General features: G+C 37.6%; 1 protein-coding gene across 3 annotated transcripts in view; it reads left to right on the forward strand.

Moving 5' to 3' along the window:
- Window positions 1-16,093, forward strand: part of LOC122078432 (peroxisome biogenesis protein 1) — a 30,813-nt gene extending 14,720 nt beyond the window's left edge. For 2 of the 3 annotated variants that reach the window (XM_042644401.1, XM_042644404.1), the window contains 10 exons: window positions 371-464; window positions 625-779; window positions 1,205-1,435; window positions 3,055-3,255; window positions 6,292-6,417; window positions 6,502-6,563; window positions 11,787-11,904; window positions 14,182-14,466; window positions 14,988-15,087; window positions 15,767-16,093. In XM_042644401.1, the coding sequence (XP_042500335.1) occupies window positions 371-464; window positions 625-779; window positions 1,205-1,435; window positions 3,055-3,255; window positions 6,292-6,417; window positions 6,502-6,563; window positions 11,787-11,904; window positions 14,182-14,466; window positions 14,988-15,026 (1,311 nt within the window). In that variant the 3' untranslated portion in view covers window positions 15,027-15,087; window positions 15,767-16,093. The remainder of the gene's footprint in view (window positions 1-370; window positions 465-624; window positions 780-1,204; window positions 1,436-3,054; window positions 3,256-6,291; window positions 6,418-6,501; window positions 6,564-11,786; window positions 11,905-14,181; window positions 14,467-14,987; window positions 15,088-15,766) is intronic. The other variant, XM_042644402.1, reaches the window with a different exon arrangement.
- The last annotated feature ends 8,656 nt before the right edge of the window (window positions 16,094-24,749 follow it).

Genomic DNA, 24,749 nt, shown 5'->3' on the forward strand with positions numbered 1-24,749 from the left:
GCAATGTTTTAACATGATAGAATTTATAAAATTTTCATAATTGAGAAAAACTCCAGCATTTAAAAGTTGAAAATCGCCCCTATAACCAAAATCCAGTTTTTCTTCTTGGACTGGGTGGTTGTCCTTTTGGAATTTGATTTTTAAACTATTTTTATTGGATTCAAATAGGGGGTATTTGTTTATTTATGAATAATATTTGCATAAATAAGTGCCAAAACACAAGGCGGCATGCAGTGCAATAAGGCGACTGTCGCCTAGGCCCCAGACAAACCGCCTGGACACCTAGTTGTCGCCTAGGCGACGCCTTGACAACTATGCTTGCCACTCTATATTGTCATAGCTCTGATATCATTTCATGGATATTGAACAGGAGAAATGGCAAAGGTCCTGTGGAATCGGCCTGATTGCATTTGTGGCTTCTGCACAATCTCTAGGGAATCTGCCCCAGTCGCTGAGCTCTTCAGGTTGCTAATTAGTTATTCACCTTCTTGTGAAAGTCAATGTGAAAAGAACTATGATAAATAAGTCAAAAAAAGCCGAAGATTAAAAAAAATAATCAACTGGCATGGTTGCCTTGTGATTCCATATTTTGAATACTTCATTCATTAATCTGGCATGTCTCAGGGAGGTTAGACTTCCACGTGCAGTTGCCTGCACCTGCTGTCTCAGAACGTGGGGCTATATTGAAGTATGAAATGCAGAAGCGTTCCTTGCAATGTTCTGATGATATCCTGTCAGACGTTGCTTCTAAATGCGATGGATATGATGCATATGATTTGGTATATTCTGTTGCAGAAAAGTAGTGAAATAATAGTAGATCATTTTGTTTAGCAAAACGGCTGCCTTCATCTTTTAATATTTGGTTAAGCCACATGCTTTTGGGTTTGTACTTCAAATGTAAGTTGAAAGGGTTAAATATTTTCTGGGCAATTGAAGCTTATCCTACCTCCACTTCTTGTCTCGGAGTTTGGAAACTTGGCTCTCTTTCTACCAATTTGTCCATCTTAAATGGGAACAACATTAAGCTCTCTCTCTCTCTCAACCCACGAGGCCATGACCCCCTGCTATGGTCATGCATTTTTTTTTTTGGGGGGGGGGGGGGGGGGGGAGAGAGATGCAATCCAATTGATTTAGCCATGATCTGCTTGCTATTTTAGATGAAAACACACTCTATCTACCACGTAACCTCCATGATTGGGTGCAGGAAATATTGGTTGATCGGGCTGTACATGCTGCTGTTAGTCGCTTTTTATCTTCTCATTCTGCTTGTGATGAATGTGAACCGCCTGCTTTAGTAATGGATGACTTTTTACAAGCAATGCACGATTTCCTTCCAGTAGCTATGCGTGGAGTTACTAAATCTGCTTCTGAAGGTGGTCGTAGTGGTTGGGAGGATGTTGGTGGGCTTATTGACATCAGGAATGCTATTCAGGAGGTACAAATTTTCTTTTGCCTGATATTAAGTCACTAACATTTCTTCCATACTTAAATTACCAGCGTGCAAGGACAGAATCACTATATAAATGAACATGCCAAATGATTTCTTTATTTCCTTTTGGGAATTTTTGTCCGTTATTGGTTCGTGAGAGAGGGCGGGCCTTGGCGCAATGGTAAGGTTGCTCCATAGTGACCTAGTGGTCGCAGGTTCAAGTAGAGAAAATTCCTCTCCATGAAGCGGGGTAAGACTGCATATATTATGACCCTCCCTAGACCCCGTAATGGCGAGAACCTTGTGTACTAGGTATGCCTTTTTGTTGATCTGTGAGAGTTCTCCTTTGTATTGGTTTGTGCCTCCTTGGCTGATTTTCTTATCAGGGTTACGTTCATGTGCATTGGGTTAGTCCTCTTGTAGAGGGGGGCTGGTTGTGGTGTTGTTGTACTTCCATGTATTTGTGTCACCATGTATTTCTATTATACAACAACAACAACAACCAAACCTTATCCCAACTTAATGGGGTCGGCTACATGGAGATTCCAAGCAAGGATGAGCGTGAGGATCCATGCAAAAAGATTGACAAGTTATGGCTAATTATAATAAGTGCCGGCAGTCAACTTGACGCACCACTACATATCAGCCATAAGCTTATAACAACAGACTATAATAAGGTATCGGCTATCTAATTGACGTACCATATAGATCGGTCAAGCCAAAGTACATTACGTCCACCACCAAGAAAATCCATCACCCAACCTACTTTTATACAAATGATTTTAAAATACATTAGTAGAAACAATTTCTCAAATGCCATGAGGGGAAATAAAATTTTTTTTTTTTTTTGGGTGGGGTGGGGTGTATATAATACCACTATGACAAAAACATGAATTACATAATTGAAATAGAAGAAGTTCCAAGCTTAACATCTCTTTTTCTTTCTTGCTAGTCAAAAGAGACCCCTCCCATTAAAAATAAATAAATAAATAAATATACAAAATAGAAAAGAAGAAGAAGAAGATGCATATAGAGTTTCATTGTCACATCAACATGAAGTAGGATGCCATAGTATTATCTTACCTACCGATTTCACAGGAAATGTTGAAACCACGAGAAACACAGGTATTGCGGCTGTGCAACCACAAGGGGAATCGCATCCCTTCATACACAATACCAACCTGTTTCAAAATACTTCTATTGTCTTTTCTATAATTAAAACCTTGTTATTTGTATAAAAAACTTAGTATAGTAACTACTGTGTATATGATATTGATAAATTTCAACATCAAAGAACTGATTTAACATGAAAGTGATATTTTATTTATGCATTTCAATTCTTCTACAAGTCATAAATTGTTTAACTGCCTGTATTCCTTTTAGTCAGCTTGACTTCCAGTGGATAAATCTTATTTATAATGGAATGTTAAAATCCATTTAAAACATGTTGTCTAGGAAGTTATGAAATTAGTTTCTTGTCTCTTTTTTTTTTTATTGTCTTTTATTCTCTTGTTAAAATTCTTGTATCTATCCTCTGTGTTCCATTTCTTGTGTGATATAATTATGTTTTTGTCTTTTGTTTTTTGGGGTTTCTACTACATTTTCTCCTTGTGTTATCATAACAGATGGTTGAATTGCCATCGAAGTTCCCCAATATCTTTGCACAAGCTCCTTTAAGGTTAAGGTCAAATGTTCTGTTATATGGCCCACCTGGTTGTGGAAAGACACACATTGTTGGTGCTGCTGCTGCTGCGTGTTCTTTACGATTTATATCCGTGAAAGGGCCTGAGCTGCTGAACAAATACATCGGTGCTTCTGAGCAAGCTGTAAGAGATCCCTAACATTTACATTATCATTCTTCTTATTAGTCTGTTTCATTAGTATCATAAGTTAATAATATCGGGGATCAGATTCTGAACAGCAGATAATAATCGAAGGGCGTCAAGTTAAATACTCTTGACTTCATAACAGGCCTGTTATAGGGCACATCAACTGAGGTTTGATTAGGAGAGGAATTGAATAGGTTGATTTGGTTTTGAGGTGAGTATTTGGTTTGATCAGGTGACAGATGTAGGTGATGCAGGTACAGCTGGATAGGTTTGAGTCGTTTGACCCATACGGATTACTAGACCACAACGAACTGATTCCAAACTGGGTTGTTGGTTCAGTAGGATTTTACTAGGATATTTAGGAATTTATTTGTTTATTCAGGGTTACTTGTAATCTTTATTTTTATGGGAAGTGGATAACATAGGAGATTGGTTTCTTTGTTTTAGGTAGTTACCTAGTTTACTACAGCTTCAATTTTGGGATATATTTAGGAGTACTGTTCTTTCTTTATATATTGGATGTAACCTGAAGAAGTAGATGAATGAGAATAAAATATTGAGTTTCGTTGAGTATACCTGCCTGACTTGTGGTCCTGATCTCTCTCTCTTCCGTGCATCCAATCTGGTTTCCCTTCTTTTTTCTATTGTTCATACTTTTTTCTCCTTAATATCGACACCCTGTTCTGGCGCTAGTGCTGGTACAGCAAGAGAGGCACCGATTTCTCTGGGGCTCCTCCTTTTAGTCTCAAACTTTGGGGCTTTATTGCCCACTCTTGGGCGATCCCTTTCTGCTAAACCTCAGTTTGAGAGCCTGCTGGATTGGGAAGTTTCAGTCTAAGTTCAGGCCTTGTTGTTCTTTCTATCACCAGATTTAGTTTCAGGACTCTTGCTTCTTTGGTACATGTTTGTTTTGACCTAATTTTTGATGGCCTTCCGTAGATTTCGGGGTTAACAACCTCTGCTCAAGATTTCTGGTTGATTGGATCAGTATTGAGAGAGATTTCTCTCTTGGAATAATTTTGGGTTACTGCTGGTTTGAGGACTGAGTTTTTATCGTAGTTGTTGAAGAAGACTTGGTGTTGGTAACAACATATTAATTGTTACCATATTCCCTCTTTCCCCAAAATAATCTTCCTTTCATTTAAATCTGCCCGTCCTTTTTAATGCCTAGTTTGCACTTACTCTTTAAATACTAATCCCTTTTGTGTCCCTGCTCCTCTTAGTCTACCTAATAGCCCCTTAAAATTTCTGATTATTTACTAAACTTTCATATCCTTTTAAAACTTGGAGTCTTGTTGATTGAGTGGGCCCATAATCCATCCGAACCAGGGTTTTCGATCCCGGATTGCATTAGTAGGATAGGTTAAAGACTTGATGTTGGGTTAATTGGTCAATGAAAGGATGATTGGCAGTTTCGTTTTTCCATTTCAAAGTGGAGGAAACCCTCTGAAGAAATGGGTTCAGGATTAAAGTAGACGACTTGGAAACAAGTGAAAGAACTTGATAGCTGAATTCAAGGACAGACATTTAATTGAGGAAGCATATATTGGACGATCAGTTGTGGTGCTATGTCTCTTTCTTTTTAGTACTATTACTTTTTTGCACCCTTACGAATCCATGTGACCAACCCCATTTAGTTGGGATAAGGCTGAGGTTTGTTGGTAGTTGTTAGAGCTGATGGCTTATTCGCTGTACATTACGATTGAAATCACATAATTGAACAAGACAAATGAATTCATGGGTTCAGAATTATTGAAAATGCCCGTCATTTTTCATTTATGCATTTGATACTCTAATCTTTGTTGGCCTGGATCTGGATCTGGATCTGGATCGGATCTGGATCAAATCCTTTCTGTAAATGATACTTTGGGAGTTTTTATGCTATTAACCTATTACCAGATTACAGGTTAACCTTCAAGAAAGAACTTGGTAATGAAGACTTGGTCAAAAGTGGTGCAACTATCCTGGGTGCAGGGTGGGAGAATGTCTCCTTGCCACATCACTTCGGCCTTCCAGTTGCACACTACTACAATTTTTTTTTTGAAACACCCGTGAAACTAAAACTTAAGATAGTTAACATTAGGATTTAACCAACTCAAGTCATAGACTCATAGCCCTACTTTAGTTGATTCTCTTCAACATAGGGCAGTAAGCCGGCCTCAAGATGAGCTCAAGTGGGCTACACATTGCAAATGCCCCCTGCCCTCTGCCCCCTGACCCCCGATCCCTGCTCATATCCTCAATCAAATTTCAGTGGGTGTTCTAGCAGATTGTTGGACCTGGAATTTGGACCAAGATCATATGGACCACCTCGAGGACCGAATGTCCTGGAAACATTGACAGGTCAATGACTTTTCTGGTCCACACAAGGGAACCAGTCTACTGGGAGTACTTTTTTAAATGATAAAACTGTTAGACTGGCTGTTGGACTGATACTAATGTTCTACGCTTCTCAAAAATCAGCAGCAAAACTAAATTATGGGTGAAATTTTTCTATTGTTCATGAGGCACTTTTTCAGCCATAGTTGTCATGGCAACAAGGTGACCCAAGGCAAAGAAGTAGAAGAAGATACAACCGGTCGGTTCCAACTCTTAGGATGATGAATCTTCTCTTCTACTCTTCTTTTGTTCCATTTGTTCTTTTAATAAACATGCATGGTTTAATGCATGACAGTGTACCCAATCAAAAAGTTAGAGAAGCATCATTTTGTCTTAAAATCCCCCAGGTCACAAGGTGGTCAAGGCGATCCATTGGAAAGACCAAGGCAGTTACTTTTTGTGAAGAAGTACAGTGAGAGCATGCGTAGCCTTGGGAAAAGCCCTTGTCTCCAAGGCGGCTCCTAGGCAACTGACAACTATGTTTGCAGCCCCCTGGGGCTTTGCTCAAATTCTTGAATTAGCTCCAACTTCATCATGTCACTAATCGTTACTGAAAATTTTCCCCTGCTCTCTCTCTAGCGATTTGTTTTTTCTCAAGAATCTCACAAACTATTTAGTTGCATTTTATTAACTAAATCTGCCTCTTCATTTTAGGTTCGGGATATTTTCTCCAAAGCAGCCGCTGCAGCTCCTTGCCTTCTCTTTTTTGATGAATTTGATTCCATTGCTCCTAAGAGAGGACATGATAATACTGGAGTTACTGATCGTGTTGTTAATCAAGTTAGCGTTGTGTTATAATCCTTTTGTTAAATCCTATTTTATGTACTTACATACTTATGGCATTTTATTTCTATTTTCTTGCAGCTGTTGACTGAACTAGATGGTGTGGAAGTATTGACAGGAGTATTTGTGTTTGCTGCAACAAGGCTAGTGTTTTCAACTTTGTTTTTCAGATCAGTTACAATATGTTTGCTGTGCATAGATCGCCTTCACATGACTAAATTGCAGATTGCACCCTTTGCATCATTTGTCTTTGAGATGAATTACACTGTTTGCTTCTTTTTTTCCCCCTTCTTTTCCCCTGTTAGAATTCTCTTGTTTATTTGTTTTGCTGCATTAGTATTACCATGTCTACTGCTGTTGGTAGGAACAGTTTCTGATCACTGGATATCGACTCGGTCAATATGATTCAACAAACCACTCAATTGCAGATTGCACCGTTTGCATCATTTATTTGGTTTCTCTTTGCAACTCCATGAATACAGGTAGCACCTATTGATGTAGATCCATATTATGGGCTGGGCTATCGCAGGAGGAAGCCCAGCCCAAGAAGCCCCAATCGCCCCACTTAAATGTGGGTTTTAGATATTAGATAAGGGCCCATTGGGCCCATCGATTGTAACCCATTAGTGGCTATTAGTTATTTACCTATTCTAATTATTAGCTAATGACTAGTTAGTTACCTATTCTAAGTTAGGTTTCTAGTCTAGTTCTACTTAGAGCTAACTCCTAGTCTTGTTATGACTGCTATTAGCTAATTCTGCCCTTTATAAATAGAGGAGCTCTTGTTCTCTTAATTTTCAGATTTGAATAAAAGAAAGTTGCAGTCAATTGCTTAGGACAGCCGGATAGCTGTGGGTGAGAAGCCCGGGCCAAGATAGTCAACCCTCTCCCACATTCCCTTGTCTTTCTCTTACTTTTCTGCAATTGATTCACTCGTTCTGTTCACTGTTGCTGCCATTATCAATCCAAAGAAACCAGATCTGTTCCTGCTGAGATCAACCATCAAGAAGTCTCCTTCATTGAAGTCAATCGATCTCCCTTGCTGCCCAAGTCTGAGTTCTGTTCTGCAAAGCCTTTGAGGGACTGGCTATGCCCTCCAAGAGGACCCCTCGATCCTCTCTTGGAGCCTCTCTGAAACTGCTATCTGCTGTCCTGGAGTTCTTGAAGGTTTTCTCTCTCCTAGGGTCTGAAATCAAGAAAGTAAGAATCTCTCTGATCAGCCATCAGAAGCTCTTCAACTTTGGGGGTTTTTGTACCTTCCCTGGGCCCTCCAATCGACCAGGTTTGCAGCTCCATTGGAGCCTCACAGACCCAGCCGCACCTCTCTCTCCAGCCCTATCGCAGGTCACTCTCTCTCCTGGCTGATTGGTTTATTTCTGGTTTTTCTCTTGTGTTAGCTACTTAGCTTGTCTTTTATTTTGTGAGAATAGCTCTGGTTATTTCTCTTGTTTCCTAGTCTATTGCTGGTTAGTCAAGTAGCTTTGATGCTTGAGTTGTTTGTTTAGGGTTATAAACTGCTGGGGTAGTTTCCTTGTAACCTACTTCTGCATTACCTATGTTCTTGGTGATTAAAGTCCCAATTTTACACAAGTGGTGAAAATTGAGGGCAAGTCCTTGTTCTGATGTCACTTAATTCTGCTCAAGCATATGCAAATGGATATATCTATGGTTATACTGCTGAAAACATAGAAAGAGCTGAAAAATGAAGAGGGGGGGGGGGCTGCTGTGTTGTAGAAGATGAATAATGGTGATTACAAGGAGTTAACAGCATCAATGACTAAATAACTTAAATGAGTACAACAGACAGAAATGTCGACTGTTGGATAAATAATTACCAAAACAATGAAATAGGATTCAATAATAAGGAACAACATATCCGAAGCTAGTTGAGACAAAAACTACTCCTGATGGGAGGTAAATGAAAAAGCTGATACTGCTGGGAGAGAAAAACCGGTGGCTGCATGTAATGGCTGTAGAGCTGGGAGGGAGATTATTCATGTCAAGAGAAAAATGTAGCCCATTCGTGCCTGCTGCAACTTCAATTCTACATGCTTCCCAATTTGAGGCATCTTGGTTCTACATCACTTTTTCTTTTTGATGAGTAATGATAAAAGTATGACTCTCACATGGACTCTGAAAAGGTTTGAGATTTGAGCCCAACCCAAAAGTGATAACTATATAGGGAAAGAAACTGGACTCTTACTAAGTAATACCATTCTGACAACACATTCTATGCCTCATTGTTAGCAAGATCATCTACCATTTCACAGGCTGACCTGGCCATCTAGTGCAAGAAGGAGTTCTATAGAGAAGCCAGGAATCTGATGTATCAAGAAGTTTTTGGAATTTGATTAAAATTGACAAAATCTGGGGTTTAGTTATCGCCAAGGGTCCCATGCTGGAATGTCGAAACTTGCTTATAAGATGAGAGAACCACTGAGAACCATCACCTCTGTTAACAGTTCCCCTATCTATAGGCTCATTGCAATATTGCATGACCTTTATGTTGAATATTTTTTTCATCCTTCGGATAAAGGTCCATGATTGATATGCATTTATATATATATATATATATATATATGCTATTTATGTCTCATAGTCCAATTACGTTCTATTCCTTGTATTTCAGGCCTATAAATCTATAACATAATGTGGAAAGACAAAGGTTTAAATCTAGAAACTTCGATAACCAGATATGGAAATCAGAAGTGACGACAATAAGCTTGCTGTATTCACTCAATAATCATGGGAAAGATGGTTCAGAATGAACAACAGCAAGTGTTTATAAGACCCACATACCGTCTTTATCATATTGACTTAAAAGACCTCTATTTATTGGTAAAGCCAGAGAGAATATATTTTTTTTTCCAATGCTAAAATGAACAAGTGATGGACATACAAGGAAATCTAAGTGTAGTGTTGATCTTCAGTTATACTTGTCTAGTGATGGACATATAGTTATACTTGTTTAATGATTGAGCTGGTTGAACTTCATGGGCCTTGTGTTAGTGTTGACCTGGTCCTTATGATCCAAGAATGCTGCAGCCTGTGCATCACATCAACTTAGTAACATGGCCTTTCATTTCTTAATTCAAATTTCTATCATAGCACCACCCAAATGAAAAGAACAAGGACGATGAATGGTACAACCGAAATTAAATAAAAAAAGGGTGTACCCAGTGCACGATGCTCCCGCCACTGCGTGGTCTGGGTAGGGTCATAATGTATGCAGCCTTACCCCTGCTTTGCACTTTGCAAAGAGGCTGTTTGCCGACTTGAATACACGACCACTAGGTCGCAGTGGAGCGACCTTACCGTTGTACCAAGGCCCCTCTACAACAGAAATAAATGAAAATAAAATTTTTACAACAATATATGGGACTTGTAACTTAGAAGCATTCTGTTGGAACAATCTAATACAGCCAACCTGATGCAGTTGCCTTAGCCTGGCTGGACAGACATAACCCTCTTTGGAGGCCCAAACCAAGAACCAGTCCTAATCCAGTTTTCTGGTCTGGCTAGGGTTGACTACATAGGATGAAATATTTAGTTTATTTTATTCTCTTTATTTTAGGTGGTTCAGTAGATACGTAGGGGATTTTTCTTGGGATTATTTAGTTTCTATTTCAGTTACTTTTCATTAATATGTTTTGATTTTCCTTTATGTTTGTCATGTAAAACGATTCTAGGTATTAGAATGAATTGAAAGTGTGATTTGGGTTTTGGTGTGCATGGACTTTCTGGCCATGGTTCCTCTACCCTTCGTCATTTCTGTTTCTTCCTCCATTCTCTCTTAGTCTTCCCAAGGTATGCACTCCCATTAACCCATCTTGCTTTTTGTCCTCTCCCCAATTGTATTACTTCTATAGTTTCCTTTCTGTTGTGTTACTGTCCATCCATCCCTATGCGGCAATTGGCAGTAACACTAGTCCTTGAAGACTTGGTTTGAGCTCTCCAGTGGGGAATCGGTCTGACCTGAAATTTCTAGGGCTGCAATAACACTCTAGGGCTACCCCAAGCCTAGAGTATTAGTTCCCTAATCCTCCTCTCAGATGGATTATTCAACCTGAGACCAAGTCTGGTCTCTGCTCTTCCACCAGAAAATGTCATAAGGTTGTACTTACCTTTGGACGAAATATTAACCTTGCTGCCAGTTGGGTTCAATTTCCAACTGAGTGAATATTCATCTTCCAGAGTTTCAGACCCTTTGAGTTCGGAGTTCTTAATGGACTAGTAATGGTTGAGTTCTCTTCACCAAAAGGGTTCTACTGTGCATGTCACAGGATAGAGGTTATAGAAAGACCACTTTCTTCAATCTATCTCAACATCGTAAGTCATTTTTTCATTGACAATAGTACCCTTCTGATGTTTGGGTATTTAAGATTCCTCTCTTCTATTGTTGTTTCCAGAAATTAATAGTTGCTTGCAATTGTGACCCTTAGCTTTATTAATTCTGATATTCAAACTAATTGCAAAATTTCCATTGACCCAATTACTTGCTTGGGTGGGCCCAAAGCGATCCAAATCGGTTTTTGGAGCCCTGGATTGCACCTCAACCAGTCATTGTTGTAGAATTCTTATAATAATACTAAGCTGGTCATGAACCCAAGGTAGTAGACAACAGCAATAGTGCCAAAGGTCAAATCATTGACTTTATCATTGGAAACATACAGCTTAGCATTATAATTCATACGCAGGATAGGTCACATTCAAGGTTGGTGATAAACATTTGTACGACCACTTTTACATCGAACATTGTGAGGTTATCGGCATTTTTTTTTTATTGATGACCGCTTATGTGTTCAGACTAGCTTTATAATGTCAATGGTATATTCTGAATCGATTAGTCATTCTTCTTTCAGTTTTGGGATTTTCTTTTTGACACCCCCTGAGGAGTTGATAATTTGTAAACTTATTTTTTACCCTTTTAGGACAACACAATTTTTTTTTCCAATGAGGGTCAATACTGTCATTTCATATGAATCCTTGAAAAATGCGCAAGACAATGATAGATTTTGATAATGACATAATGACAAGTCATTTTCAAATTATTTTTGAAAACCCTTTACGCCCCTAACTTAAAGAACTTTTGGAAATAAGACAAGGGACAATTAAATGAAGGTTTCAAGATCTAAATGCCCTTATAGTGTTGTCATGTAGACATTCCCTTTAGTATTTTCACGTGTTTCTCTTCATATATTATTTGGTAGAGGTGAAAAGTTCAGGTCTGGTTCTTTTCTTTCCTTTCCAATGGCCCTTTCTGACAATTTTTATCTCCAAGAAAATCATATTTCCAAGTGTTCTTTGGACTTTTGTTTGGTGGGACCCATATGAATTCTAATGTCTGCATTCTGTGTTACTTCCAGTCGGCCAGATCTACTTGATGCTGCACTTTTGCGACCTGGAAGGCTTGATCGTCTCCTTTTCTGTGATTTCCCAGCACAGCATGAGAGAGTGGACATTCTAACTGTTCTTTCTAGAAAGGTTAGTAGTCCCAGAATTCATGATACAGTTTCATACTGGTGTGTGGATGTGATTGCTTTCTTTGGAAAGCTCAAGAGGAACACAGCTTCAGGATGTCAAGTAGTGGCAAGACATATGTCAACAACTGGTATTAGATGCTTCAGATTTTTTTTCTTGGCTAATTTTAAGCCTAACTTGTCAACCAAAATTGTTCCATTATGGCAACTTGAATCAGCTTAGACATTAATAGAAAATAAACTAAAAAAGTTCTAAAATCAGTACAAATGGTAAAATATATGTTTTATGATAAATAAATTTGGTAATACATATAGTGCTTGCCCTTTTGCTTATGTAAGAGAGACAGCTTTTGGTTATGAAAGTATATAGTGACATTGTCTCTGCAACATGGGAGAGATTAGTATGTCTTGAACACAACATTTCAAAAACCGACCACAGGATCGGGTGAATTGCCCAATTCATATTGGAATCAAACAACCCCAATCCCAATTTCACCTAATTCTGAAAATGGTGTTCTGATGGATCTGACTGATTCCAACCAATTCCGATCGATTCCCAGCCAACTTTAGTTGGAATTGGGTTGGAATAAATGGAGACTGTCCAATGCCTCATTCCGAGTTTTAAAATTATACTTAAAACTGAAAACACTAGGTAATGGAGTAGATTACAATTAACTACCCTAGCAATTTATAACCCCAAACAATATAAATAGGACTAAGAAACAAATAAATAAGACCATCAAATAAATCCCCAAGGATACAATACCCATATAGGAGCAAAACCAGCTCAAATCCCAACCTGATAGGAGAGAGAAAGACTTGCTATAGGGTTGGAGAGAGAGAGAGAGAGAGAGGTGCGGCCAGGTCTGTAGGAGTCCGATTGAGCTACACTCTTAGGCGTAGATAGTCCCCTGGGAGGGTACAAAAACTCCCAAAGTTGAGAGGATTCTGATGGCTGGTTATGGAGTTATGCGCTTTCTTGATTTTTAGACCTAGGAGAGAGAATATGAAGAATTCTGCAGGAACAACTTATCTTCTTCAGATAACCTTCAAGAGAGGATCGATTGATCTTCTTAGAGTATAGAACCAGTCCTCCAAAGAATCTATAGATCAGATCTCATACTTGGGCAGCAATGAGGGTCGATTGGCTTCAAGAACAAGAACTCTTTGGCTAACCGATTCTGATTTTGAATGCTTTAACAGGTTTGAACTTCTAATAACAGTAAACAGAAAATAGAAAGGAAATAAAGTGATTAAAGTAAAGAAGAAACAAGGGAAGTGGGAGAGGAGGTGGCTATCTCGGCCCGGGCTTCTCACCCACAGCTATCCCAGCTGCTCTAAGTAATTGATTGCGAATCTTCTTTATTCAAATCTAAGAAATATCAGTGCATAGGCTTCTCTATTTAAGGAGGACAGAATTACAATCATACCTTGACTAGGAGTTAGTTTCCAAATAGGACTAGATACTCCTACTACAACTAGGACTTCAAATAGAACTAGGACTAGGCTTCTAACTCCATCATGGATTAGGACTGACTAACTAATCGTCCATATAGGACATTACACTCGATGGGCCCCATGGGCTCTTATTGAATTAAAACAACTTAAATAAAAGCACTGAATATAAATCCCGTTTTCCTACCTTCTACCCGTATTTTAGGCCCATTAAAGTGGCCCCCATTTCAAAGAAAACCCATGGGATCAAAGGCTCAACACAGACATAACACAACCCAAGGCTTATTTGTAATAAAATAAGCCCAAGTGATTTATCTACATCACTAGGTGTCACGTAAAATGCCATTTTCAAGCTGCATATGTGATATTTATGCTCTATTGTGATCGAGATTCTGGCATCTCATAGTTAACACATAGGATCAGGTCAGTTGGAGCTGATTCAAGCTGGAATCGGCAGCTTGCCAGTGACTGATCCGCCTGGTACTACTTATTATGGTCATGTTTTGAACTTGAGGTTTTAAAACTTGGGATTTAATCAGCTGGATAAACCAAGTCAACTCATGATCACGGGGAGCCAGTAATTGTTCCTTCAGATGGTCCCTAATCTTGGCCAAATACTTCAAAGCTCAGGCAGACCACTGCTTTTACACCATTTCTGCTACAGCCCTGTAGGAGATAATACTGTAATTCACCCTGGGGCTTGGTGAATATTTTCCACTGCTATTGAGCTATTTTAAGTTTTTAACTCTATGTTTCCTTCTATGCGTGTAATTGATTTTAGTCAAACCTTAAATCAACAATAGGAGTGCTTGTTGTCTTCTTTCAGCTTCCTCTAGCCAGTGATGTTGATCTGGATGCCATAGCTTCTATAACTGAAGGTTTTAGTGGTGCCGACCTCCAAGCACTCCTGTCAGATGCAGAGCTTGCTGCAGTTCATGAGCTTCTGGAAAGTGGTGATACAGATAAGCCTGGAAAAATGCCAGTCATTAGTGATAATCTTCTAAAATCTGTTGCTTCAAGAGCAAGACCTTCTGTTTCAGAAGCTGAAAAGCGGAGACTATATGGCATATACTGCCAGTTCTTGGATGCAAGAAAATCTGTTGCTGCACAGGTCTCTCTCTCTCTCTCTCTCTCTCTATATATATATATATATATATATGTATATATCTGCCTGCTTGTGTGTTCAAACTTCAAAATCAACTTAGTTCAAGAATTAGCCTCTATGTGCAAGAGCATTTTGTGTATACCGTTCTTATAAAGTACTCTTGTTTATCAAATGACTTTTCTGTGAACTTCTGAAGTGCCCCTGTCTAAAGCATGGAAACATATTGACCGTTTCTTGTAGCAAACTTGGGACCTGGACTTCTTTCTTCGTTTATGTGGCCTATCTCCTGAAACTATAGATATATTTGGTGTTCAAGAATTTTAAACTAAGAGAAAGAAATAAAGTATAACAAGTGTTTTTTTTTTTTTTTTCATGTTGTTCTCTTCTTTCTTGTAAATGAGGATATTATTGTCGCTGTGTTGTTGCTTACATGTTTTTTCACTTTGTATCCTGGCATGCATATCCTTGTAGTTATCAATATTTTCAATCAAGTAAATGCTTTTCATTGACAATCTTATCATGTGCAGTCAAAGGACACTAAGGGGAAAAGGGCAACCCTAGCATAAGAGTGGCTTGTACCTTAAACATTCAATTATCAAACATTGGACAAGAAGAATGAATTGCAGGGTAATATACTTTTAATCACTATTTTCATTTTATGTTGGCATTATTACTCAGCAGCGTCAAATAGGGTCAAGGGCTTGCTCAGTGTTGACCCCATGGCTCCTGGTGTAACAATTCTTACTGGGAATTATGTAGACAATCCATTAATTTCAAATGGTTTGTGAGACCTTCCAAAGCTCATGAAGGTACTCAGCAGATGTACTTTTCCAGCTATGCAGTTCTAAAGGAGCCTGCTAGCTGAGATCCCTCGTATATATAGAAACTTAATACGATGTCTTTTTGTTTTTTGGTAACCAATTTAATTGAAAGGAGAAGAGATGTACTAAGTTGATATTACAACAGATCCAGCTAACAATGTTTCCCCAGTACCACCCATCTTTGCTAACTCATCAGTTGGGAGAAGACATCAATCCTCCATATGAAAAAGAAATTTCCTCGAGATCAAAGCAATCTGGCTCCCCTAATAAGATGCATATACCTCCAAAGTTCTCTTGGAAGAACTTGGAGCTAGCTAATCATCAGCTAAAAATCACCTATTCTAGCATAAATTGACCCATTATCAATAGCAATTTCAATACCAAGATGACCGCCTTTTCTTCTGCTATGGCATAATAATCTATATTTTCTCTAAATTACCAAACTTCTAAAGCAAATCTAATTTTGTTTGATGATATCAATGCAGGAGGGTTTGATTGGTTGGCATAAAAGTTGGCCTCCATTTCTTGGTAAACAAGGATGTGATGTAGGCAATCATCATGTATATCTGAAGACAGTTTTCTTCTTCCTTTTCCTGCCATCGATTTTTTTTTTTGAAGCTGCCATCCAATTTAACGTAGGCTGCTCTGCCCATTGAGTGTTGTAAAAATGATGCAAATTTCTTGCTAATAGGAAAGTTGTATTTCATAAGTTAGAAATTTTGTACTTAAGTTGTTTCGTTTTCATTCAGAGATTTGTTTGGCTGGACTACAATTGTACTAGTATGAAATAAATATTGCATTCAGTTATTAAACCTAGACTGGCAACAATGATTTATTTTGGTTAGGGCTATGGAAAATCAGTTAAATCTTCTTGTCAAGGCTATGTTTGGTTGCAAAGGGAAATAAAGGAAAGGGAAGGGAAGGGAAGTGAAAGTTTCGTACTTAAAAAAGAAATGCATATCATTACCTTAAAATCATTCCATAGTTGGTTATAAAATTTCATTTTACTTTGCATCCAAAACCTTTTATTATAATATGTAAAATAAAAATTATATATATAATATATTATGACTAAATATAGTTAAAAAATCAGGTAGTTTATACAATCACTTTGGATCACATGAGATCACATGAGGTAATGATTATAAATATTTCTTTAAGTAAGAAAATGTCAATTCCCTTTCCTTTAAATTCCCATTGCAACCAAACGGAGCCTTAGGAAAATGTTGTTTACACTTCCCACTTGGAAGGGGATCTTGTGTGCCTGCCGTTATGCCACGTTGACAAGTGATGTGGATATTCCAACCCTTGGATAGAAGGGACTTTGTTTGAGTCAGCCATGTGTCAAATTTCAATGCCTAATTTAGTCAAAGGAAGAGGTTCTGTGTTTGGGAGGGCAGCATACACCAATGCTTCATGTGTTTATCTCTCCCCTGCCCAAAACAAGGGCTGAGATGTCTTTTCACATGGGAAGGAGAGTAATAAGACACATGGGAGTTGTGGCATAGGCTGTACTCCCGGACAAAGTTCTTTTTCCCTTTAATCAAATACCCTCATATGTTCATCCATTCCATCTTACATTATGTTAGACTTTATTTATTTGAATTTTTGGAATGGTAGCAATCATAAGGATAAAAAGATGCATTTGATTGGCTGGCACAAAGTTTGTATCCTTAATTCCAGGAGGGGTTTGGGTTTAAGGACCCTCTGAAACTCAGAATAAAGCCCTTTTATTAAAGCTTGGCTGGAGGCTTCTTTATGAAAAAGACTCTTTGTGGGTTCAGGTTATATCTTCTAAATACTTTCTTAACAGATCCACTTTTCATCATACAACCTTGAAGAAAAGAGGCTCTGCTATGTAGAATAGTATTGTAAGCATCATCTTCACTCTCTCCAAAATGATATGCGTAATATAGGTAATAGGTAATGGATGCAATATTAACTTATGGAATGATCCATGGATACCTAATTATCCCTCTCCCCTTAATAACTTGCAACTCCAATTATCACTCCTTCTCATCCATTTGCAATGTAAATGACATGATTAGTGGGGATTGTTAGAATGCAAGTCTCCTTTGCTGCTTCCTCCCTTTAAATGTGTTTAATGAAAATTAAAAAATTCGTTTGAAATCTCAAGCTGATGTTTGGTGGTGCCACCTATCTAAAATAGGGATCCTAACCACTAAAATGATTGTTAAATTTTTAAATCCAACCTTGAATGCTAATCTAATTGGGTTCTCTAACATGTATACGTGCTTATCGCCATGCTCACATTAGTGGCGATACTTATGGAAACTCTCAATACACCCGAAATTTAAGATTTTCTTTTAGAAACTTTGCCATGGAGGCCCCCACAAAGGATATTTTGGGGAAATGAATGCAAGTTGACCAGTCTTGTGGCTTCTGTCATGCACAACCTGACTCCTTATGGCACATATTTTTTTCATGCAAGTTCACTAAGTGTATTTGGCTGCTTGCCCTTTGGGTTTAAATATTGAACATCTCTTTGCTGCTTCTTTAAGCACTTGATTATGTACTTATTTAATTTCAATTTGATCCCTGAGAACAATCTAAATAAGTTCTTCTCCATCTTTATGATAATACACTATTTTATTTAGAGTCATAGGAATCATACCATCTTTAAACTTGATAAGCCAATTCCCCACAAAATTCTTTCCCCCGCTTTATAGTGGATTAATAGTCTACAATCTAGCTATTTTTACACAACTACCACCACAGGTACCACACAACTTTGAATTTGTTATTATGATTTGTGTATATGTTACTAATCCAAGTCTCAATATGTGTTGTTGGGCAATTTGCTTCATTTATAAAAGGGAATATATCTCATTCACAAATTGATTACTTGATGACAAGAAATTCTATTGAAGCAACCACTAGGGGGTTCCTTCTTGGAGTTAAACAGGTGCAAGTGAAGGAATGGAGTGTCAAGGAAATTTGGAGTAATTCTGAAGACTTACAGACTCGGTTTTTTGACCTAACAACCACCTCATGGCCTTGGAGCGTAGTTCCCCTCCTAGATGTTTACAATACTCTCCCTAATCTCTCTTTTTGGCTCAAGCTTAGGAATGAAGTGGGTTTTTTTATTTTTTTTTTGGTCAATTTAGTATACAATGCTATGGTTAAGAAATCCTATCTGTCCATTTGTAACCCAAATGAACAAATGTTTTCATTTTGTTACTTTAATGCAGTTCTTTTCTTCCTCTAAAAATAAAAAACCCTCATGTGCATTGGTATGCATCAACATATATGCTTATTCATTTTTATTGGTACATCAAATCAATAAAATCAATACTGTGCATTCTCTCCCATGATCCTAAATTTTCAAAGTTCTATTTTGCCACTTGGAAAATTCTATTTGAGGAAAATTTGATATGTGAACAAAAGACCTGAAGTCTAATTACCCACAAAATTTTGGTCCCAAATCCCAACTGAACTACCACATGGCTTTTGAAGAAACCAAAGCTCCACCAAAAATTAAGATTCATTTTCATGGTAACATAAATTGTACCACGTACCTTATCCAAAAACATATTTTTTTATAAGAGGATGAGAGTTCCATTAAGAAGGGTCTTTTGTGTGTGGGTTTCTTGTGCTTTCCTTAGGAGCTTTCTTATGCCTCTTTGTGCATTGTTTCCCTTGTTTTGAGACCTCAGTGCATAGCTCCCTTTATTTGATTTTCTAACTGGTTTATCAATTTGTTGCTTGTTGAAAAGTGGTTTTATTTTTTATTTTTAAGTGAGAGAGAGAGGGAAAAGGGGGGGGACCTAACTAAACAATTTTTTTGAAGTCCACAGAAACCGTGGAGACCGTAGAGATGATAAACAAAGCATCAGGTTCTTCAAGGTATCACAATGCCTAGTGTTTTACTATTTGCCACTTTGACAATACATGTGGCAATCCATGTGATAGAGAACTCCACATACATATCAATATCATCTATGGTGATCCATTTTCGGGGTCGGGCAGAGTCCTCTTTCTCGACCAAAACAAGTATCAACAGAAAATTTTTAAGACATTCTCCCCCACTCAACTCCAAAGGCAACATAAATAGTAATAAATGGTAAATTCAAAATTGGTCTTCCATGTTCTCAAGATTTTATGAATTCTATTACATTCATGGTGAGTTCAAAATCACATTTCTGTGTACTGTAAATCCAACAGCAGGTTTTACAAACAGAAGTTTCTGGAGGTCAACATAAAGTATAGAAGTATAAGAATGAGGCCACAAGGGGGAGCAAGGAGCTAGAATAAAAAATGAGACAACAGAAAATTATCAGTGAAAAAATACAAGATACATTCATATGTTTGGAGAGACTCCACTATTTGATAATGACGCTCTCATCTGATTTTAAATATATGTGTCCATGAGAGCTTCAGCTTCAGCTTTGCTTTTTTGTGGATTAATTTGCCTTTCTTACCTTCTCATAACTGAGTTCCAAACATATTTCCATGCTACGCCCAGAGGCAAAAAAACATACTCTCCTCCTAAAGCAGGATTTGAACACTGAAAATTGGGGTTTCCACCGCAAGGAGGGTAAATACAGCATACACATCTGGTAAGGTATGGATCAGCTGCATGTCTAGCTCACTGTTAGTTAAAACGCGTTCCCCTTTTTTTGCCGTTTAAAATGTGTTTTTCCGTATGCTATTATACAATCCGGAAAAAAACGGAAACGGCAAAAGAATCCGTTTTAAACGCGTATCCGTTTTTTAAGGGTAAAATAGGAATTTTATTAAAAAAATTAAAATTAAAAAAAATTAAAAAAAAAAAAAAAAAAAAACCTATTAGTAAAAGTGAAGAGTGAAGACAATATGATACTTGGTTTTTTGTTTTTAACTTCCATACTATCTATAGGAAAAAAATCTCATCTTTTTATAGCCCATTGAGTAAGGAGAAGCTAAAGCTAGCAACATTTCATTTTCTTGTAGCCCATTGGGCTATTTTATCTTGGGACTCTTAGAGCTTTTGGAATATTAGATGCATGTATACAAGTAATAATCTCTCAAATTGCATGAGTATATTACCGTTTTTTTGGTTTCGTTTTTTTGAAAACTACACGTTTAATACTCGTACCGTTCGTTTATGTCCGTTTGCCGTTCCCTGTTTTTTTGACCCTTTTTTTGACCGTACTGCTCATCGTTTTTATTTGTTTAAAACCCGTACCGTATGTTTTCGTTTTTTTGCCGTTCCCGTTTTAACTAACAATGGTCTAGCTCCCTTGTCCACATCAAACCAGGTACCAACTCAAACCAACAAGTAACAGCTCTGGATTTCTTGAATTTTATTTAATATTTTCAGAAAAACATGAGGTCAGAACAAAATGAAAATGTGATTGTTTTTCTGTATCCTCAGGTTGTTGTTGTGTTTGTCCTGTCATGGGATACACATATGTAGTGTTGGGTCTTATGTGTGTGTTGATACAATTTTTTTTTTTTTGGGAGAGAAATTGACCGTTCTTGCCAAATGGCAGAGGTCTACAAGGCTGAAAATTTGCACATTAAATAAAAAAAGGCCAAACAACCCAATGGATGACACAAAAGGGTTTCCAACTCATTTGAAGATGTGGCGCCCCAAGAACACATTCCAATTTAAGAAACACCACCTGGCCTTAGGTGCCGTTTGATAACACTCTGGGAGAATGTTTCTGGTGTTCTTCTATTCTGCGGGAATGCAAATAGAACAGAAATATGTTTGGCACGTCCGGTTCATTTTTGTATTCCCCCGGAATGAACCAATGAAAAAGAATGAGTAAAGAATACATTGCAAGGAGCCGTTTGATAACACTTCTATTCCTGGAGAGTGTTCTTTTACAGAAGTGTTCTTTTTCGATTCCATGCTGTGAAGACACTCTGGCGGAACAGAAACAGCGTTTGGTAAAACTATTTCAGAAATGGCTTTAGAACAGGAAAAGAACAGAAACAGCGTTTGACAAACACTTCTATTCCTGGAGAGTACAATAATGAAAATTCACTTTTGAACAAAGAAATCAATAGTTACAAATATGCTATTATGGTCAAATTTAACTTAAATAAGGAAATAATTTGTTTATGAAATTATCTTTTAAAATACTATTACTTAAAGGAAATAATAAAATATAAACATAAAGAGTTTCCACAGTTATCTTAATAAGAAAACAAAAGTCTACTATTCAAGTTTATAGGAATTACAAAATAAAAATCATAGCTGCAAATAGGTGTCTTGAAATTTTATTACATAAACAATCAAATCAGGGGGTAACCCTTATCTACTGCCATCTGATTTGCAATTTGTATCCTTAGTTCATTCATCTGTCTTCCTTGTACACGTTGACTGCCCTGATGAATTGTAGTAGAAGTACTCGCAATATCACCATCTTCTTGTTCTCCGTGAGCGTTGACTACCCTGACTCTCTGACTCTCTCTTCATTAGGATCATAGTAGTCATCTTCCCCATATTGTTGAAAAAGTGCATCTGCTATTTGTTCAGATTTAATATAGTTATGAAGTCCACAACAAGCTATCACAATATAACTTTGGTAACTAAGTGAAGTCGGAGCCTTCTCATGAAATGTCTTTCTTAAGGTTACTTGAGCTTTATTTTTGCATTCATTAATGAATAATATTTCTGAGTTGCGTGCAAACATACTGAAGTGTAAGGGTGCTAAGATGCCTAGAGTGCGTCTAAATTTAATCTATTAAGCAAGTTTGATTATTGTTCTCTTTCCAAGTTTTCCCCACTCTGTTTCTATTATTTCATTTTTGTTCTAATGAGAAAATCCTTATCTCACAAGAAGGCCTGTATATTTTGACCTGCTTCCCATGATCCTGCTTCTGCAACCCAAAATTTTAGATTCTATACAGCCTATACAACATGCAAAGAGCTGTCTAGTCTGCCTTAGCTGACCACCAAGAGGAAGAAGATGGAATTGGGAGAAAAAGAAGTGTTGCAGGATATCCACATATAAATTTATTTTTAACATAATTATAAAAAAAAATGATAATTTTAAAAAGGTATGAAATCTTCCCTTCAGAAAAATCCATCCTCTTTGGCTTTTCTAGATCTTAAAATATTTGAAATAAGTTCAAATGAGAGACGAAGGACTAAAAGGGAGGTTCAATTATACAATATGAAAGTACTGTGAAATTTTGAAGTTACATGTACGTGGTGTAGCTGTAACGAGTGGAAGAAAATAGCGAATGCTGGTTTCCCAGATTAACAGAGGAGATGTTAAAATAACGATAGTCTGGATAGTCTTACTAAGTTACTGATCTCAGACGCACACATGGGCTCTCTTTTTTTAATTCATTACAGCTAGCTTATTCATTGATTTCAGGACTAAATTTCGAGATAATTATTCTTGAAAGCCGATATTTGAAACGACCAAACTTAAATTACATGTTCATCTCCCTTCTTAGAAGTTTGCAAAGAGTTAAAGATTCAAAGGGTTTCTAAGGAAGACAAAAAATGAATGAAGGCAAGCTTCCTTCCGTTCACACTGGTCCTGAAAATTAGAAACTTCTATATAAATTTCAAACAACATTCCCCAGGAAATTACCGATCCCTAACATGCAAGTTAGGCTTGCGCATGTTCAACTTGAGATTCTTAGAGTCTGCAATGGTTTTTCATAAAACGACCACTTCCAGAATCTACAAATTCTTCCATGATCTTATAATCATAAAGAAAATTTTCACAAAGTAGTCAGTAAAAAAAAAAAAGATAACCGTTCAAAAACAACTAAGCATAGAATGATGGAATCTGTTGACAGGAAACAACATTGCAGCAATTGTAAGAAAAATCATCATAAACACTAGAACAGAACAATTTTCCCCCATAAGAAGGCCCAGATTTCGATCCAAACGAGCACACATTCTTGATATAACAAGAATTAAAAAAAAGAACTGACCTGAACTGCGCTATGGAAGATGCCTCCCAAACCTTTACCGTCCTTGAAGATCTTGTTGATCTGTATGGTGTTGTTCGTCTTTTCAGAACCACCATCTCTCTTTCTCCATTAAGAGTTAATCTTGAAACACCAACCTGCGACCGAGAGAGGGCACCGGCGACTGATAACACCAACCTGCGACCGAGAGAGAGAGAGAGGGAATCGGCGAAGGAGAGAGAGGGCAGCGGCGAAACCTGAGAGTGAAAACCTGCAATAGGTTTTCCTTATGACTTGGGGTTTTTGATCGTGAGATGGAGAAAAGGGATTGGGGGTTTTGAATAGTTTTGTTCTTTTAAGTTTCTAAAAGAATAGAAAAGCAACTTTTTGGTACTCTTGGGTGCCGTTTGATAACACTCTGGGAGAATGTTTCTGGTGTTCTTCTATTCTGCGGGAATGCAAATAGAACAGAAATATGTTTGGCATGTCCGGTTCATTTTTGTATTCCCCCGGAATGAACCAATGAAAAAGAATGAGTAAAGAATACATTGCAAGAGTACCAAAAAGTTGCTTTTCTATTCTTTTAGAAACTTAAAAGAACAAAACTATTCAAAACCCCCAATACCTTTTCTCCATCTCACGATCAAAAACCCCCAAGTCATAAGGAAAACCTATTGCAGGTTTTCACTCTCAGGTTTCGCCGCTGCCCTCTCTCTCCTTCGCCGATTCCCTCTCTCTCTCTCTCGGTCGCAGGTTGGTGTTATCAGTCGCCCGTGCCCTCTCTCGGTCGCAGGTTGGTGTTTCAAGATTAACTCTTAATGGAGAAAGAGAGATGGTGGTTCTGAAAAGACGAACAACACCATACAGATCAACAAGATCTTCAAGGACGGTAAAGGTTTGGGAGGCATCTTCCATAGCGCAGTTCAGGTCAGTTCTTTTTTTTAATTCTTGTTATATCAAGAATGTGTGCTCGTTTGGATCGAAATTTGGGCCTTCTTATGGGGGAAAATTGTTCTGTTCTAGTGTTTATGATGATTTTTCTTACAATTGCTGCAATGTTGTTTCCTATCAACAGATTCCATCATTCTATGCTTAGTTGTTTTTGAACGGTTATCTTTTTTTTTTTACTGACTACTTTGTGAAAATTTTCTTTATGATTATAAGATCATGGAAGAATTTGTAGATTCTGGAAGTGGTCGTTTTATGAAAAACCATTGCATACTCTAAGAATCTCAAGTTGAACATGCGCAAGCCTAACTTGCATGTTAGGGATCGGTAATTTCCTGGGGAATGTTGTTTGAAATTTATATAGAAGTTTCTAATTTTCAGGACCAGTGTGAACGGAAGGAAGCTTGCCTTCATTCATTTTTTGTCTTCCTTAGAAACCCTTTGAATATTTAACTCTTTGCAAACTTCTAAGAAGGGAGATGAACATGTAATTTAAGTTTGGTCGTTTCAAATATCGGCTTTCAAGAATAATTATCTCGAAATTTAGTCCTGAAATCAATGAATAAGCTAGGTGTAATGAATTAAAAAAAGAGAGCCCATGTGTGCGTCTGAGATCAGTAACTTAGTAAGACTATC

Source organism: Macadamia integrifolia, chromosome 5, assembly GCF_013358625.1.
Source record: "Macadamia integrifolia cultivar HAES 741 chromosome 5, SCU_Mint_v3, whole genome shotgun sequence".
Lineage (NCBI taxonomy): Eukaryota > Viridiplantae > Streptophyta > Magnoliopsida > Proteales > Proteaceae > Macadamia > Macadamia integrifolia.